Raw genomic sequence first — 19605 nt, forward strand, 5'->3', positions numbered from 1 at the left:
CTACTTACCAATTACAATCAGAACCAAAACGTGATTTGGTTCCACACATTCACTTTCAATTTCATAGTTCCTGTTTCAACTCTCTGACCTCACAACACACAACTACACACATACGAGTAAGAACATTTGTGAATACTAACCTTTTCTGTTATTTTGGGGGTTTTGTTGGAAGATTTGCCTTGTTTTGTTGTTGACACTACACAGCCCAGAATGGCCTTGAACTCATCTTGGCCTCTAACTTAGAATCTTCCTGTCTTCTGACTATTAGGAAGTGCTGAAATTACAAGCACTAACCACCATGCCTGGCTAAACATTTTTATCTTCATCTGCCCTTTGAAAACACTCTCATATTTAAAGTATTAGAGTTCCATTGTAACCATGTGAATTCCAACTGTTTTTGTAAAGGTGATTTTCTAGCACATTTCCTGTATTAGGCACTACTACTTCCAACATGTTACTTGCTTTATCATAGTGTTCACTGCAACATTGTAAGATGGGGACGAAGCTCCTATTTTGCAGGTGAAAAAACCTAAGGTAAAGAAAGGATGAGTGCTTTGTTCAAGGTCCAGTTCATAAGGCTAAAATTTAAACCCCACAAGTCTGACTCAAGACCCTTCTTCTACCCACAACCATGGCACCATATCTGAGTCTACTTCATTTATACAGTCGTGACACAATTATACAATAGTGACACAAACTATTTCTTCTCTATCACTAAGAAAATAAAGCCAACTAAACTGTGATGTAATGCTATCTATCTTATCACAGTGACCATAAGTACATTGTTTTAAAATGTTAAAAGCATTAAAAATTTTGCATCATTCATATTGTGAAATATAATAAAATTTTATCCCCAAGTAACTACAGTTCTTTTATCCTGTCTAGGAATCCAGCTTTTAAAAAGTATTATGACTCAGTTGTCAGGCCTTTACAGCCTTCTCAAAAAGCCCCTAACCATGGATTCATAATCTACAATCAGTGAAAACACAGCAAAAAAGAATAAAGTGTAACCTAAATAATCAACCATATATACAGTGTTTTAATTTTTAAAGATAGCTTAATTATAACAAGACCAGGACCTGTGAGATCTGAGTAGAAATCTTTATGCACAAAGGCCACACCAGGCCCTGCAGATCAGGCTCATGAATTAATCTCACACCCACAAAGAATCCCTTCTATCATGGAAGTAAAAGCTAAGGATAGAGGATTCAGAAAGAACTGTGACTACGATTCAGTCACTAACTGGCTTTCCAAACAGGGAAAGATAGAGATAACAATAGAAAGCTGACAGGTCAAGTAAATAATAAGGTATGAACAGTTGACTAATTCCAAATCCACAATCTTTTCTTTTTGGCTATTTAGCCTCTAGTACAATCCTTCATCTGTGCACCCAACCATCCAATAATAACAGCAATTAACATTTCTTAAGCACATACTATATTTCTGGCACTGTGCTAAGTGCTTATATACATGTTAAATATTTCCTATCTTATCATGCAATTTCAACATCATAACCCCATCAAGTGAGGAAACAGAGGTTCAGGGAAACTAAATTTACCTAGCCAGAAAAGTAAACTACAAAATCCAGATTAAAACTTAAGTCTGACTTGCAATATCCAAGAGCTAATTACTGTGTTGTAATTCTTGCCCTTCAGCTCATAGGGCAAAATCACTATCATAGCCCAGCAATATATGCTATCTAAACACCAACATGGCATCAGCACAGAACACCTCCTCCACCAGCTTCTTCCTTACTGTCATGCCTTCTTTCCTTCTCTCATGAATTAGGTATTTTGGAGGATTGTAATTACTAAATAAAGTATTATTATATATGGCCTACTGATACTATGTATAGAATCTTTTTCATTTCTTAAAGCAAACTTGTCAGGGTTTTTATTTATAGGAATAAATTAGTTCTGTGTCTTTAATTCTGCAGAGAAACTGTCGCTGAAGCTTAGAGAGCCTGTCCCTGGTGACTTACACCTATAATCCTAGCTACTTAGAGGCTGAGATCTGAGAATCAGTTTGAAGCCTGCCCAGGCAGAAAAAATCTGTGAGACTCTATCTTCAATCTTCAAAACCAGCAAAAAGCCAGAAGTGGAGTTGTGTCTCAAGTGGTAGAGCAGCCTTGATCAGAAATGGCTAAGGGACAGCACCCAAACCCTGAGCTCAAGCCCCAGCAGTGGCATTTAAAAAAAAAAAAAAAGCTGCTTGGGAGTAGTTACCTCATCAACTCTGAGGTTCCCATTTGTGTAAACAGCATCTGACTCTGAGGTGTCACACATAAGGCTAGATGGTTGAATATCCAACTACAAGATAGGAAGGGTGTTGGCTTTCCTTCCAATCATACATGTTTGCTCTGGGCATACCAAATGAAAGCTGGGTTCCTCTGTGAACAGGAAGAACTCACAGAAGCACAGAAGTAAGAAGACACCAGCTACAGCACTTAATACTACTTCCAATCCCATACCTCCTCCATATTCCCAGATCAGAGTCATAGAAGAATCACCAAGGGACAAGAAATAAGCTCTCTGAAGGCAAAAGCAACTAAGCCAAAGTGTGGTTTTACCTTTCTGTCTTAAAACAATACTCACTCTAAAAAAAAGGAAAGAAGACACTCAAAAAAGTGTTTCTGGAATCAACATACTGCATTTGCTGACTCTTGCTAATAGGGGGTTCGAGCTATTCAAAGTTCGGAGAGCACCTAAGTGAAAAACTGCGTCTGCCCCATCCCTCATTCGCTCTGTAGTCAGTGCCTCTGCCAACTACCCCACTAGAATCCACTAACACTAGAATCCACTAGCCACTCATAAATGGATCCTTCTCATTTATGAAATAATGCTCCAATGCACCACTATTTGCTGGTAAAACAAGTTTGGGAACTCTTATGTAATTACTTAACAGGAAAATTACTCAAAAATCCCAGTTACTTAACAGCAACTCGTACTTTCTTTGAAAATGTGTCATCCTTGCGGTTTGTGTAAGTGCCCCATCACTTGGAGCAGTGACAGACGCAGCACTTCACCTGATCACTTACGTGTCCTCAACTCAGGAAATCATGAGGAGACCTAGATCAGCACATTAAGCTCTCTAATTCTAGTTCCAGCTTGAGGATCACACAAGGAAATGAGTAGATGATTTGGCAACAATAGTGAAGAAAGAAAAAACCCAGGCATCAAGGATGCTACATTTTCAGAGAAGCACAGCTGACTGCTAAGGATCGATGAGACTTACATCAACCAGCTGGTACAATAGGCGACTGCGTGGCTGGACCACTGGGAGCTGGAGAGGGAAGTCAAGCCAAAAATAGTAGTTGTAGGAGTACACAACCAAACTGAGACTCTTGGCAGAAGACTGGCTCCAAGGAAAAACAGTGTTATGGAAAATCGTAGAGGGAAGAGCAGGTGAATGGCCTGCAGGGAAGGGAAAGAAATTAACACACCTACTATGTGCCAAGCACTGTGCTAGAGAATTACCAAAGTTAGCTCCTTTAAATTCGCAACTTCCCTGTGAGGCAGATAGGACTTCCCACTTTAAGACAGGCCTTTCAAAAGGCCAATAGCTATAGCTATCCTGTCTCTGAATCATTTTTAACATCGGAGAGATTAAGCCCAACTTCCATAAAGGGGCAGGGTGCGGGCAACTAATCAGACAAGTAGGCAGGTTGGACAAATCATGTTTTTAGACACTAGTTGGTCCACTTAATTCATACAGAGACACAAGAAACCGTGCTGTTGTCTAATATCCTTTAGCTTTCCCATGTGAGAACAGAACAGGAGAACAGTGCGGGAAGATCACTGCCTCCTAGGGAAGGGTCAGGAGCAATAAGCAAGTCTACAGAAAGAGCTGAAGGCCATCTCTGCAACTGTTCTTCCTTCAGGAGTTGAGGGAAGAAAAGGTAACACATACCCAGGACTTAACTTAGCCATTCTGGTGAAATGCGTACATTTAATTTTAATTCAGACTACTTTTAGGTGAAGAGCTGAAGAAAAAACTGAAATGAGATAAATACCAAGTTTGGGTAAAGAAGCTCACTAATGGCGGTAAATTTCCTAACAAGCTTCAGAAAGCAAAAGAGAAAGGGGATTCAAAGAGGAACTCTTGAATAAAATGAGTGTCTCAAACAAGAGAGGAGCAGAAATAAAAATGAGAGGAAAAAAAATCCAGGTAAATCTTAATGCAAATATGCTAATGGAAGCAATTAATCAAAGATGTTGGTGTTAAGGAATAAAAAATAGTTCATCTAACACTGTAAATTATTTCCACTCTTGCAGTTATTAAATGTTTGTAACAGAGTCATTTCAGATTGGGAAAAGATCGTCCACCTAGACCATAAGGCTGTTTATTTCCAATTGTACTTTGTTTGGTATCAGTCCTTCTACTTCCTCCTGGGGGGATAATATGCCCAGAAAACACAGACCAGGCAGAATACAACTTTAGGAAATTTAGACCCCTAAAACCCCTCCCAGAACCTCAGTTTCAGAAGGCTGACCCTGAAGGACAGGAATCATAAGAACACAATAATCTTAGGTTAAAAAACAAGGCAGTCTGTGTCTGAATGGAGCTGTTTGAGTGAATTGCCCCTTCATTACCCATAGCTCTCAGAATAGCAGTCACCAAATATAAGCTGGTAAACTCTAACACACACACACACACACACACACACACACACACACACACACACACACACACACGTATACATAAAAATATATACTAAATAGAGCCGGATGCCGGTGGCTCACGCCTGTCCTAGCTACTCAGGAGGCTGAGATCTGAGGATCATGGTTCAAAGCCAGCCCGGGCAGGAAAGTCTGTGAGACTATTATCTCCAATAAACCACTAGAAAACAGGAAGTGGCACTGTGGCTCAAGTGGTAGAGCAATCACTTTGAGCTGAAGAGTGCAGGGACAGCACCCAAGCCCAGAGTTCAAGCCCCACAACCGACCAAAAACAAACAAACAAAAAATATATATATATATGTATGTATGTATGTATATGTGTATATATATAGTAGGAAACCAGAGCAAAACTCATCTATTACATGCAAACTCCAGTATCTAACCCAAAAATGGCCCTATGTAGACAAAATAAAACAGTTTGTGTTTCTGAAAGAAAAAAAACTGAAACAAAAATTTAAGAATGGAACCGAGTGTTATGTGATCCACGGTTCCCGCAAGCTGGGGCAGCACTGGTGTTCACAGCCTCACTGAAAGGGAGAGTATCCAGATCACCACTAGAAATGCACAAGCAGAACTGCAGGACTGTCCCAGGACTGTGGTTGAGCCATTCTCAAGTCTTGGGATAGAAGGCCACCGACAAACTGACAACTGTCCGCAACTGTCCACTGATTAGCCAATAAGGAGCGCTGAGACAACTGGACAGCTCACTTTTTATGCCAAGGGAAATTCTCAATGGGGTGTATAATATTAGAACACCAAAATGAAAACACAAAACTAAAAGATGGGGGCTGAGAAGGTGGTTCAATGGTAAGAGTGCTTGCCTGGCATGCATGAGGCCCTGGGTTCGATTCCTCAGCACCACATAAATAGAAAAGTGGTGCAGTAGCTCAAGTGGTAGAACACTCACCTTGAGCTGAAGAGCTGAGGGACAGCGCCCAGGCCCAGAGTTCAAGCCTTATTACTGACAATGAAAGAGAAAAAAAAAAACTAAAAAATGGGATGATTTGCAATCCTTTTTTTTTTTTTTTGGCCTGTCGTGGGGCTTGAACTCTGAGCCTGGGAGCTGTCCCTGCACTCTTCAGCTCAAGGCGAGCGCTCTACCACTTGAGCCACAGTACCACTTCCAGTTTTCTAGTGGTTTATTGGAGATAAAAGTCTCAAGGTCTTTCCTGCCCGGGCTGGCTTTGAACCGAGATCCTCAGATCTCAGCCTCCTGAATAGCTAGGATCACAGGCGTGAGCCACCCGGCACCTGGCTCGATTTGCAATCTTTTTTTTTTTTTTCTTTTTTTTGGGGGGGAGGGGGGGTCCGGTTGTGGGGCCTGAATTCTGGGCCTGGGCGCTGTCCCTCAGCTCTTCAGCTCAAGGCTAGCGCTCTACCACTTGAGCCACAGCGCCACTTCCAGTTTTTTTCTTTTTGCTTATGTGGTGCTGAGGAATTGAACCCAGGGCCTCAGGCATGCAAGGCAAGCGCTCTACCACTGAGCCACTTTCCCAGTCCGATTTGCAATCTTTTAAGTGGAGAAAAACTTCCTAAACTCATAAGAAACATAAAACCTTTTTCAAAAGGGGAGGGGGGAGTACTATATATAACCAAACACAGCAGAATATCAAAATGGAAAAAAAAAAATTTTAACTAGTATTTCCAACTAAAGTCTCACATATCATTAAAGCCAGCCTAGGCAGGAAAGGCGTTGAGACCCTTATCTCCAATAAACCACTCAGAACACCAGAAGTGGCACTGTGGCTCAAGTGATAGAGCACTGACCTTGAGCTGAAGAGCTGAAAGACAGCACCCAGACCCAGAGTTCAAGCCCCGCTACTGACCAAAAAAAAAAAAAATCTCACAGACTTTCCTGCCCAGGCTGGCTTTGAACCGTGATCCTCAGATCTCAGCCTCCTGAGTAGCTAGAATTACAGGCATGAGCCACTAGTGTCCAGATTGTTTGTTTGTTTTTTAATAGTCTCTCTTTTGGAAAGTTAACCTGCACCATGGTGCTCTCGTTTATGTTTTCCTCATAGCTAGGATGATATACTATGCCAGCTGAAAACTTTAGATATTAAAAAACAAAATCAAAGGAAGTATCCGGAAAAAGTATCTTGCAGTTTCTAGCAAGACATGAAGAAAATGGGGGGTTGGGGGGAAGAGGGAAACTAATGAAAACATCAAGAGAATCTCCAATGGCAACTGCTTCACTAAAACTAGAAAAAGACACTGAAAAAATAGGACAACTAATAGGAAGCCTTACAGAAAATAATTTTTACTGGTTCAGACAAAGTAATAACCACCACATAGAAATCACTGATTTCTAAACAGCCATCTATTATGGCAATGTGGTAGTACATCTTTTAGCCTTATTGTTGAATGACATTTTCTTTTTTGTTTGATTTGGTTTGGTTCTGGGTTTTTTGGTGCCAGTCCTGAGGCTTGAATTCAGGGCCTGAGTGCTGTCCCTGAGCTTTTTTGCTCAAGGCTAACATTCTACCACTTGAGCTACAGCTCCACCTCTGGCTTTTCGGTGATTAACTAGAGATAACAGTCTCCTGGACTTTGCTGCCCAGGCTGTCTTAGAACACTAATCCTCACATGTCAGCCTCCTGAGTTGCTAGGCTTACAGGTGTGAGCCACCAATGCCTGGCTGAATGACAAATTAAGTTGGATGTTCCTTAAAAAGATTAATGGGACTTTGAGGACATGGCTTAATTGGTAGAGCACTTGCCTAGTAAGTACAAGGCCTTGAGTTCAAATTCCAGTATAAAGGAAATAAAACATACAGTCACAATTTTCAAGTCAGAAGGAGAATACAAATTAATGAACAAACAAACCAGGAAAACAGTGGTTCTACCAATAATCTAGTAACAAAATAAAAAGTTCCTGCATCTAAGTCAATGCCTACAGCGGAATTCCAGGAGGACAGAAAGTCAACTCTGGTTAGACATTCTTTACAAAAATAACCTAAAATTCATTGCAAAATTTACTATCTCCTTCTACAACTACAAAGGGAGTAAAAGCATAAGGCTTGTTTGAAGGCTAGAAAATGCTGTTCATCTGTCATGCTGCAAAGACTCTCAATTGAAGGTGACAGCACTTACATAAAAATCAGCAGATAACTAAAATAATTCCATCTATGCCACTTCAAATGGCTTATAGATATCACATGTTTGGATGCAACACTGCAGTCTGAATTTCTGCCAAACCATCTCTGTAAAACAGGCTTCACTTTTATTTTTCTCCTCCTGGTTGACCTATTTGATACTCTAACTTCTAAAGCACTTAAAGGGGAAGGAAGGAAGGAAGGGAGGGAGGGAGGGAGGGAGGAAGGGAGGGAAGGAAGGAGGGAGGGAGGGAGGGAGGGAGGGAGGGAGGGAGGGAGGGAGGGAGGGAGGGAGGGAGGGAGGGAATGTTCAAACAAAGAAAGAATCATCAGGGAAATACTCTCATCCAAGAAGTCTGGAAGAAATTAGACTATAGTATCAGTAAAGTCCTTTCTGGTTAAAGTCATGAAACTTCATGACTTATTGTGGCAATACCAAGAAGCCTACAAATCTTCACAAACTACAAAATCTTCCTTTTCCAAAAATTATTTACAATAGATTCAGGGGAAGGGCTGTTGGGTTTTAGGGGTCAGGGTAGGGAATATAAAAGATGAATCATTTGAAAAGAAGCAGCAGCAACAGGGCTCAACAGAAAAACTAATGACCTTGACCAGGTCAGAGTTTGGGGCAACAAAATTAAATTCCTCAGGCTGAGGGCTATTTTCCTCTTTCTACCCAATATTTTGTTTAAAAAAATTAATTTCCTCAACTTTTCTGGGGTACTGTAGGAGTACTAAATTTTGAAAGCCATTTTATTAAAATGCTAATCTCTTCACAGTATCTCATAAATTCCCACATCAAAAAAGTATGTTTACATTCAAAAACTTCACTTGACAAACTAAAAACACAATTTAACTAGTAAATAAATATTTTCTTGAGTACATGATACTCCTAAATTTAATAGCAATATTTTATCAGAAGCAATTCAAGCTGCACATAAATAATGGACTTTACTACTCCATATTATATAAAATGTATTCTTCTGAGTGACATCAGATGATCAGAGGAAGCAAAGTGACTTTATGGCTATAAGGCTATAAAGATGAAATGAAATTGCATGCAAAGGACCTAGCACAATGCTGGAAGTAGTGCTGCTGCTAGCTTTTATTATATACCTCCATAAGGCTGTCAATAGCTCCATAATATTGATAATGTATATCAAATATAAGTATTTCATGTTATTTCCACCACAGTCCTCTAAATTTCTAAGATTTATTCCTCCAGGGAGAAAATTTAATTTTAAGTGTTTTTTTTTTACCTCAAAATTTCCCAAAAGCCACCAGACAAACTTTCAAAGAAAATAAGCTCTACCCATGCCTATTCTGAGAATGTTACCCTTAGTGTTAATAAAATGCCATTTACTCTAATATCTAGACTCTTTGAATCAAATCATGAGGAAGATGTCAGCACAAAATACATATTTATCAACTGAAAGTCAGGCTTTAAGGAGTTGTCACCTAGCTGGGCACTGATGGCTCACATTTATAATCCTAGCTACTCAGGAGGCGGAAATATGAGGATGTGGTCTGAAACCAGCCCAGGAAAATCCGTGACTCTTATCTCCAAATTAACCAACAAAAAGCTGGAACTGGAGGTCTGGCTCAAGTGGTAGAGCACCAGCTGTGAGAAAAAAAGCAAAACAGAAGTAAGGACCTAAGTTTAAGCTCCTGTATCAACAGACACCAAAAAAAAAAAAAAAAAAAAGGTTTTCACCTGACAAAATGAATAGATGCTAGGAACCGTTCCTAATTATCTACTGCCATCAAGATGACCAAAGTCATCATTCGCATCATGTCTGCAACTACTGAGATGTCACATTAACTGTTTAAAGCCTATATGTCAAACTATCTTGATAAACCCATGGTAGTTCATTACTGGTTATTTATTTATTATAATAAAATTGCGCTTTTTAAAATGACTACTCACTGAAAATTATTTTTAAAGCTCAGTTTATATGCTTTTCATGTTTAGATATGCAGATAAACGTCTACTACATAACTTAATCTTGATTCTTAAATCTTCACCCCTTCCTTTTCCTTCAGCTTTCAGGTAACATCCTACACTGTGTCTTTCTTTAAAACATAAGCTACTTAAAACACAAGTGCCTAAACCAGAACCCCTCTGACTAGTTCTATCCTGTTTAGGATTCTGCCATTTTCCTCTCATCTTGCTGGCAGATTCATTGCTTTCTTTGAAAACAGGAGATGCCTGGAGTGATTACGATCTACCTCTCTCAGGAAATGCTATAGAAAAAGAAATTCCAATCCCAACAGTGAATCTTTAAATTCTTATTAAAAGCCTAAAATTTTAAATAAAATATAACCATCTTAACCCATGGATAGGAAAAGAAAAATTTCTCACCACATGGTTAATTCATATTGGAGGAAAGGAGAATGAAGGCAACTATGAGTCAGAAAGCCTTGCTCTAATTCTGATCTGATAAGCACATTAAGAATATTTGAGATAAGAGTTGTTTTTTGTTGTTATTTTAAATTAGTAGTCTTACAAAAACTAGGACTATACCTATAACAAAATATATTCTTAATACTTAGAACTCTAAGGAATTGCTACTAGTACAATGTAAGGCAGCCATTAACAATTTTACACTAAAAAGGAAATAGCAATAAAAAGAAGGTCATCCTGAGGACAATGACTTTCTTCCAATAAACCAACATTCCAATAAGCAGAAAACCAAAATGTGCTGGTAATGACAACACGTTGTGTTAACCAACCTCCCTAGTCCCGCGCAATGAGCTCACAGAAGTCATGATGTGCACAGGTTGTATCCTTCGTTGTTTCCATTCTTGGTTTAAGATTTCTGTTCTTTCCAAAATTTTCTGGCGATTAGAACTAAACATACTCTAAAAAAAAAAAAAAGAGGCGGAGGAAAGAGAAATTGTTCATTGTTAGAATGTGTAACATCTCTAAAGCAGGTTAAAAAATATAATTCCTCAAAAAATGCCAGGAACATTTTCTCAAATGCACATAGATTATATGAATGAGGCTATCATTTACCACACTCAAATAATACAAAAACACCACATGTATTATTTCATCCCAAGTGAAAAAGCAACAGGAAATTATTCCTATCCTTTCTTTGTTAACTGTTAAAAAATAATAATGATATTAGGAATAGTTATGAAACACATTTCTTTGTATTTGAGCTCTGAGTCTACAAATGCAATGCAAAGGTATACTTTAAAAAAAAAACCTGATTTCCAAATAGTATTTCCATTATCATTAATATGACAACACAATGTTAATTAAGACAGATTAAGAACCTCAGTTTCCAAGTCTCCAATAACCTCACTGTAAACCTTGGCTGAAATGTACTATCTCAAATTATAATTCATTTAACATGGGGGAAGGAGAACTAGCCCTAATTGTATATGCATTTCCACAAAAGATAGAATTATACCTTTACTTCATCGGCTCGTCTGAACCTCTTGAGCTGCCTCAGTCGCATGTACTCAGATTTTACACGCTTCCGCCAACACACTGGTCCCTTCTCAGATTTCTTCCCAGTCTGGCCCATGATTATTCTAAAAGCAATGATTTCACATTAAAATCACTAATTAACCAGCCTGAATGTCTTTTAGCCCCCAGCAAACTAACAAACAAACAACATATACCATTGAGATTTATAAAAAGGTGCTGAATTGGTTTTTATGGTTAAGTCCTTAAGCTATTTTAAGGATTAAAACTTTTATTTACAAAAATTCTATACTTCAAAGTAACATCAGTCTTACAGAAGTATGAGCTCATTACAGGAATTAACTATACCATACCACAAGCTGCTTTTTACTGTATGAGGTCCACCTAAGTGGAAGCAAAAACATGCACAAGATTCTTTTCTCACTAAGATAGCTATTACAGAAACAAGATGTGATGTGTAACACAGAGATGACTCTCCATAGCCACAAGTTCCATATGCAAGGCCTCCAACCTAAGATCAAAAATATTTAGAAAAAATGTCTCCAGAAAGTCCCAAAAACAGAACTTGGAATTGGTTGTATGCCAAGCACTCCAATGAATGGGTTCAAGGAAGTCTCCAGCCATTTCACAGAGGTTCAATCTCTCAATGCTTGTCCTTTGGGCAATGGTCACCTCACATCTCATTTTGCTCTGTGTAGCTAGGTGTTCACAGAGGGTGTCTTTGTACTGAACATGGACAGACTTTTGTCTTTGTTCCCTACGCAAAACTATACAAGTCTAACCTAACAACTCCTCCCACAGCACTTGGACTACTCACTGTAACACAGAAAGCCAGGCGCCCACGGCTCCTGCCTGTCATCCTCGCTACTCAGGAGGCTGAGATCTGAGGATCAAGGTTTGAAGCCAGCTGGAGCAGGAAAGCGATGAGACTTTTATCTCTAATTAACCATCAAAAAACAGAAGTGGAGCTGTGGCCTCAAAGTGGCAAAAAAAAAAAAAAACCTCAGGGGCAGCACCCAGGCCCTGAGTTCAAGCACCATGACCGCAAAAAAAAAAAAACTTAACCTAGAAATGACATAACATATATAGACAACCAATATCTTGCCATTTTTTGTTTTTTTGTTTTTTTTTTTTTTTGGGTCCGGTCATGGGGCCTGAACTCTGGGCCTGGGCGCTGTCCCTCAGCTCTTCAGCTCAAGGCTAGCACTCTACCACTTGAGCCACAGCGCCACTTCCGGCTTTTTTCTTTTTGCTTATGTGGTGCTGAGGAATCAAACCCAGAGCCTCTGGCATGCAAGGCAAGCACTCTACCACTGAGCCACCTTCCCAGCCCCATCTTGCCATTTTTTGTAAAGAGGCTTTAGCACAGATTCTGGTATCCAAGTAATGCAACCAATTCCCTTCCACTAATGAGGAACGACTGCAATTGACAGAGGTGAAAGTGGAAAAGTAGAATTTACATGCAACACAAAAAGTATAAAACAATAAAACGGGACATACAATGAACATACAAATTAAAATATTCTCTCCCACATGTAAGTTTTTTGTTTTGTTTTTTGTTTGTTTTGTCAGTTGTGGGGCTTGAACTCTGGGCCTGGGCCCTGTCCCTCAGCTCTTCAGCTCAAGGCGAGCACTTGAGCCACAGTGCTACTACCAGTTTTCTGAGTGGTTCATTGGAGATAAGAGTTTCATGGACTTTCTTGCCCGGACTGGCTTTGAACCACCATCCTCAGATCTCAGCCTCCTGAATAGCTAGGATGACAGGTGTGAGCCACCAGGGCCCAGCTCCCATGTATAAGTTTTATCAAGGATTTTAGTATAAGTGTTGAAGTAGAAGAATTTGGGGGGGGGGTTGGTAATGGGGGGCCTGAATTCTGGGCCTGGGCGCTGTCCCTCAGCTCTTGAGCTTAAGGCTAGCACTCTACCAACTTGAGCCACAGTGCCACTTCCAGCCTTAACTGCTTATGTGGTGCTGAGGAATCAAACCCAGGGCTTCATGCATGCAAGGCAAGCACTCTACCACTGAGACACCTTCCCAGCCCGAAGAAATTTCCCTGTTCTCCATGCAAGAAACGGGAGTTAAAGACTCCCATGCTTGCTATTTAAACACTGTGATAGTCTGTTTTTCTGCTTCTTATGCCACTTCTATTCACACGAGATATACCTGTTAGCAAGAGCAGAGAGGAATACATCAACTGATTGCAGAGTAAATGTTAAGCCTTATCTTTAGTTGCAGGCTCTAAGAACCAATTATGTTTAAGTGGGAAGACAGCCATATAGTTCACCCAATGTCTAGTTTACCTTAAATCTAAGAAAGTGTCCTTTTCTAGAACACTTTCTCCTAAAATTATTTAAAACATACTGTATCTTCAAGAGATTAGAAGGACAGCTTACGGTTGGGGAGTGAAAAAGTTTCCTAAACTATGTAATGATTTTTTATTTATCTTAAAAGCAAGAGGAAGTCAAACTGTTTTAAAAGGGGAGGTGTGGTTATTCATTCACGTCTGAAAAGACCAAGCTGACAGCATGCAGTAACGGGCTGTGCAGCAGTCTAGTCTCTAAGCAAGAGGGGACACAAGCTTTAGACAACACAGGCAAGGAAAGAAAAGTGAGCTAAAGTTACTGAGGCACTAAAAGACATGGCTCAAGTAGTAGAATACCTACCATAAAACAGTATGAAGCCCTCAGTTCAACTCCAAAGTACAAAATAAAAATTACTTAGGACATTTTTCCACCATGATTTAAATATGACAAATGAGGGGGGGAAAATGACTTTCCAATATATCTGAGTTACCTACATAGAACTTCACTTGCATTTATAACACCCTCAGAAATAGAGAGAACTTCTGTGGAGATTTAGAGGGAGAGAAAAAGCCCTGAGGTTTGCTGGACATTAGGATTTGAATATGGAACATCACCCACAATCCTTTCTTGAACGTCTGTGTCCCCAGAGGGTGGCACTCATCTGGGTGGCACTCATCTGGGCGGCAACAGAGACTGGCAGGCAGGGTCCGCGGGAAGCAGGTGGAGGGAAGGCCTGTCTTTGAAGGGTGAGGGCACTGATCTCTCTGCTTCCTAGTTGCCACGAAGTGAGGAACTCCCTCCACTACAACCCTACCAACACCAGGATATGCTGCCAAACTCATGACACAAAGCAATGCCCTGAAGCCTTGAGCCTTGAGTTGTTCCTGCAAGTACTTTAACAAAGCTATACAAAAGTAAGATACCCAGGGTATCTTCCTTTTTCTCTCAGTAGCCACAGTGGGTATCTTTCTTCAGAATACTCAACCACCGGGCTGGGAAGTTGGCTCAGTGGTAGAGCGCTTGAGCGCTTGCCTTGCATGCCTGGGGCCCTGGGTTCGATTCCTCAGCACCACATAAGCAAAAAGAAAAAAGCCGGAAGTGGCGCTGTGGCTCAAGTGGTAGAGCGCTAGCCTTGAGCTGAGGGACAGCGCTCAAGCCCAGAGTTCAGGCCCCACGACTGGACCCAAAAAAAAAAAAAAAAAAGAATACTCAACCACCAATGGGACAGAGTCGAAAGAAGCAAAGAAATTCCTTTTTTTTTTTTTTTTTTGTCGGTCATGGGGCTTGAACTCTGGGCCTGGGCACTGTCCCTGTGCTCTTCAGCTCAAGGTTCGAGCTCTACTGATTGAGCCACAGCACCACTTCCTGTTTTCTAGTGGTTTATTGGAGATAAGAGTCTCACAGACTTTCCTGCCCAGGCTGGCTTTGAACCACGTTCCTCAGATCTCAGCCTCCTGAGTAGCTAGAATTACAGGCATGAGCTACCGGTGCCCAGTGAAATTCATTTTCTTAAGCATGGAATAAGCATTATGAACCAGGCAGAAGGTACACAAAGTTGAATAAAATGAACATGAAAAGAATGTGACTCAGTGATAAGTCTTGCCTAGTATACGTGAAACCCTGGGTTCAGTTCCTCAGTACCACATAAACAGAAAAAGCCAGAAGTGGAGCTGTGGCTCTCAACTGGTAGAGTGTTAGCCTTGAAAAGAAGAAGCTCAGGGACAGTGCCCAGGTCATGAGTTCAAGACCCAGGACTGGACCCAAGGGGAAAAAAAAATACAATCTTGCTTTTATGGAACTTATATACTCCTAAGAAGTTTTAAGAAACGCAAAAAATAAAATACGTCTCATTTTTTGTTTGCACTTAACCATAGACAATAAAGCCAAATATAAATTTTTAATATTATTTATTTATTTATTGGGGGGGGGTCCAGTCGTGGGGCCTGAACTCTGGGCCTAGGTGCTGTCCCTCAGCTCTTGAGCTCAAGGCTAGTGCTCTACCACTTGAGCCACAGAGCCACTTCCGGCTTTTTTCTTTTTGCTTATGTGGTGCTGGGGAATCGAACCCAGGGCCTCAGGCATGCAAGGCAAGTGCTCTACCACTGAGCCACCTTCCCAGCCCAACCAAATATAATTTTTTAAGCTACATTATAAAATTTATATGTAAAAGGATTTTGAGGCAAGAAAAGAAAATACAGGATGGAAAGCTGAGAAATGAACTCAACCCCAAGCTGGGCTGATTCCAACACAAAGGAAGAAGGGAAGGGAACGAAAGACCTGAGCAGGAGAAAGCTAGACAGGTGGCAACTAAAAGTGGAAGGATCTGGTTGGTAGGTAAGGAATGGATTATCAAAGTGAACCCAAACTGCACATTGGTTCTCTGCTCTGCTCACCCAGGAAGGAGCACCTCCATCCTCTTCCATCCTGCCAGACTGATGGAGGCCCGAAAAGCACATAGCCTCCTAACCTAGCAGGTAACCAGACCACAGAAACTTAAGGATGCAGTCATCTTCCCCATAAAGTACAAACTTATTCCACTTGTCACAGTTCTTTTCCTAAACAGGCCTTTACCCTACCTCTTTGTACTCAGATGTCAATGATTTAAAAACTTAAGAAAGCTGAAAAGGAGCAAAGAAAGTCTTTAGGCACTGCCAGTGGGCCCTGCTGCTTCACTGCCAGTGGGGCCCTGCTGCTTCGCTGCCAGTGGGCCCTGCTGCTTCGCTGCCAGTGGTCCCTGCTGCTTTACAAGGTCTTCTTAACACATCTGCCAAATCAAGGCAGCAGCCATCTACTGCATCTTGCCAAGTACAAGTCTGTTTCTACTTGTCTAGAAAAATGAAATAATAAACTACGAATACTATTTATCTTTCTAAACTAAATTAATAGCATTAACTATTCCTCTTAACTGAGTATTAGGCTAAATAAAGTCAAATCCAAACAAAAAAATGACATATAGTATGATTACAATATCTTTCCTAAAAACCATTCACTGCATGACCAGATTGCCATAATATTGCCTATTTTGCCAGGCACCAGTGACTCACGCCTGTAATTCTAGCTACTCAGGGGGCTGAAATTTGAAGAACAAGATTGGAAGTAAGCGTAGGCAGGAAAGTCTACGATTGGCATCTATTCTCCAATTAACCTCAAGCTGGAAGTAGAGCTGTGGCTCAAGTGGTAAACTGCCAGCCTCAAGACTTCGAAAAAGCTAGGGGAACTCAGCACCCAGGCCCTGAGTTCAAGCCCCACCACCTGAGTGTGTGCGCGCGCGCACGCGCACACACACACACACACTCCCATTTTGAAAAATCAGCCCAGTCCTTAATAGTAAATGTTTAAATGTTAATAGTATTTAAATATTTAAATGAAAAGTATATTAATGACATCATAAGTAAAGATAATGACATATAACTATTAATTAATTACCTCAGGGACGGATCTTAGATCTGAGGGGAAATGCTTGTAATATTCAGCCTTTGGAAAGGAAGACTTAAGAATTCAAGAAATCAGATGCAAAATGTTATGCACTAAGAGAATCAGGATTCAAGAAAGATAAGGTCAGAGATGAAAGCACACTTCATCTCATCTACAAGCTTTGATTGCTACATCTGTTAGGATTCTGAAGCCAGGCCTAGTCTAATTCAAGAGAAAGTGTTCTCATGATTAATAGTTCCTGTAATGAATAGAAGGCAAAAATGGACCCAGCAGCAGTCTCCATTCCAAGCAAACAACATTCAGACTCTAAGTCCTATACTAGAGCACAGATTCCAAAGCCACACTACCTGGGTTCATACCCCCATTCTCCCATTTAACTAGCTGTGCATGAAATTGGCCAGGTAATTTAACACCTCTGTGCCTCACTTTGCTCATTAAAAAGAGCTTAATTCAACAGCATCACCTCATAGTCATAATGAGAAGTAAATTTATAGAAAGTCACAGAGAATGCCTGGAAAAGAGTAAGCACTCTATGGCTATCAACTAACAAATAAATGACAAATAAATAAGGTCTTCAATTTAAATAGGTTAGACAACAAACTAACATTGAAAAGTTACAAGATCTCAGGCTGGAATACAGACTATACAATAAGTCCAAATGTATTACATTCTCATAACTTCTTAGAAAAGAGAGAGAGCTGACCTATGTAACTTTTGAAAATGTTTCAACTAGACAGAAGAAGGTTAAGACAAAAAGAACTGCACTAAACATCACAATGAAGTTGGCAAATATGTGTCTCACAAGGGTACATCTTTGTAATATGAAAATATTCTACATCTATACTAAAGTAAAATGTAGGTAATATAAGACAAATTTCTCAGAAAAAATAACATAAAACATTCATGATAAAAACTGAAGATACACACACGAAAAAGACTCTTGTGTTCAGAATGGGAAAATCAATACTGTTAAAAAAAAATCCATACTATGTAAAGTGATCTATAGATTAGATGTAATTCCTATTAAAATGCCTCTATGACCATATGTCTACCTGAGAAGAAGAGGGAAAAATAATCCTAAAATTCACGTGGACCTTCTAAAAATAACCAAAGTTGCCAAAACAACATTGATTGAGCAAAAAGAACAGAGGAGTGCTTGGTTTAGATGGCTCATATCTGAAATTCTAGTTACTCACAAAGCTAAGTACAAAGCTAAACCAGGCAAAAAAAGTTCAGGAGACTCCATATCCATTTAACCAGCAAAACATTAAGCTGGGGGCTGGGAAGGTGGCTCAGTGGTAGAGCGCTTGCCTTGTATGCATGAGGCCCTGGGTTCAATTCCTCAGCACCACATAAGAAAAAAAAAGCCGGAAGTGGCGCTGTGGCTCAAGTGGTAGAGCGCTAGCCTTGAAGTGAAGAGCTGAGGGACAGTGCCCAGGCCCAGAGTTCAGGCCACGACCGGTCCAAAAAAAAAACATTAAGCTGGATTCATTGTTCAAGTGGTAGAGTGCCAGCAGTGAGCAAGCTGAGCAAGCTCAAAGCCCTGAATTCAAGTCTCATGCCAGTACCACCAAAGAAGAGGCATTCCACTACCTGACATCAAAATACAATACAGGCTATAATGGCAAAAAAAATAGAATGAGGCTAGAGAAATGACTCAAATGGTAAAGCACCAAGCACAAAACCCAGAGTTCAACCTCCCCTAATACTGAAAACAGCAAAGCACTAACATTAAAAACGATCTACAGACCAACGGGCCAGGGGAGAGCCTAGAAGTATATTCATGATCTACAATCAAGTGGTTTGACTAAAGTGCCAAAACCATGCATTTAGAACAGTAAAAGGTGCTTGGGGAAAATGAGTGTCACACAGGAGAAGAGACTACACTCCAACTCTTACAAAAATCAACTGGGGGGGGGGGGGGGGCGTTGGGAAGGCATGGGAAGGGGAAAAAAAGGAGGCAACAATGCTTGATAAGAAATGTACTCATTACCTTGCCCATGTAATTGTAACCCCTCTGTACGGTATTTTCACAATTAAAAAAAAAAAAAATCAACTCAAAATGGACCACAGGCTCAAAGACAGACCTGAAACTATGACACTCCTTTAAGAAAACATAGGGAGAGCCAGGTGCCGGTGGCTGACGCCTGTAATCCTGGCTACTCTGGAGGCTGAGATCTGTGGATGGTGGTTCAAAACAGCCTGGGCAGGAAAATACATAAGACTCTTATCTCCAACTAACCACCAGAAAACCAGAAGTGGTGCTGTGGCTTAAGTGGTAGAGTGCTCACCCTGAGCTGAAAAGCTCAGGGGCAGCGCCCAAGCCGAGTTCACGACCCACTACCAACCAAAATTTAAAAAATAAAAATAAAAAAGAATACATAGGGAGAATGTGTTAGAACACTGGAATGAGTAAGGAGCATTGTTTTATTTTTTTCAATGCACGCCTCTACGATACTGTGTGTACGGGAGAGACAGTCTATATGATGGCACACCTATTTGAGATGACTATCCATTTTAAGATATATCATTAGGAATACAACATCTGAATCGAGGGGGTCAACTCTGCCACCAAGGTACTTGGACTGATCAAACAAATCAACAGATGATGTATATTTCAGAGCTAATAGTTGCTTTTAAACTGGTCCAAGAAAAAT

General features: G+C 40.4%; 1 protein-coding gene across 6 annotated transcripts in view; it reads right to left on the reverse strand.

Annotated features, from left to right (window-relative positions):
* Positions 1 to 19605, reverse strand: part of Ezh2 (enhancer of zeste 2 polycomb repressive complex 2 subunit) — a 64556-nt gene that overhangs the window by 26433 nt on the left and 18518 nt on the right. For 3 of the 6 annotated variants that reach the window (XM_042677228.1, XM_042677232.1, XM_042677230.1), the window contains exons 2-3: positions 11193 to 11316; positions 10534 to 10635 (exon numbers count right to left, since the gene is read on the reverse strand). In XM_042677228.1, the coding sequence (XP_042533162.1) occupies positions 10534 to 10635; positions 11193 to 11309 (219 nt within the window). In that variant the 5' untranslated portion in view covers positions 11310 to 11316. Of the gene's footprint in view, positions 1 to 10506; positions 10636 to 11192; positions 11317 to 19605 lie in introns of all 6 variants that reach the window. The other 3 variants (XM_042677227.1, XM_042677231.1, XM_042677226.1) reach the window with 1 other exon arrangement.

Source organism: Dipodomys spectabilis, unplaced genomic scaffold (assembly GCF_019054845.1).
Source record: "Dipodomys spectabilis isolate Male_0828 unplaced genomic scaffold, ASM1905484v1 ptg000034l, whole genome shotgun sequence".
Lineage (NCBI taxonomy): Eukaryota > Metazoa > Chordata > Mammalia > Rodentia > Heteromyidae > Dipodomys > Dipodomys spectabilis.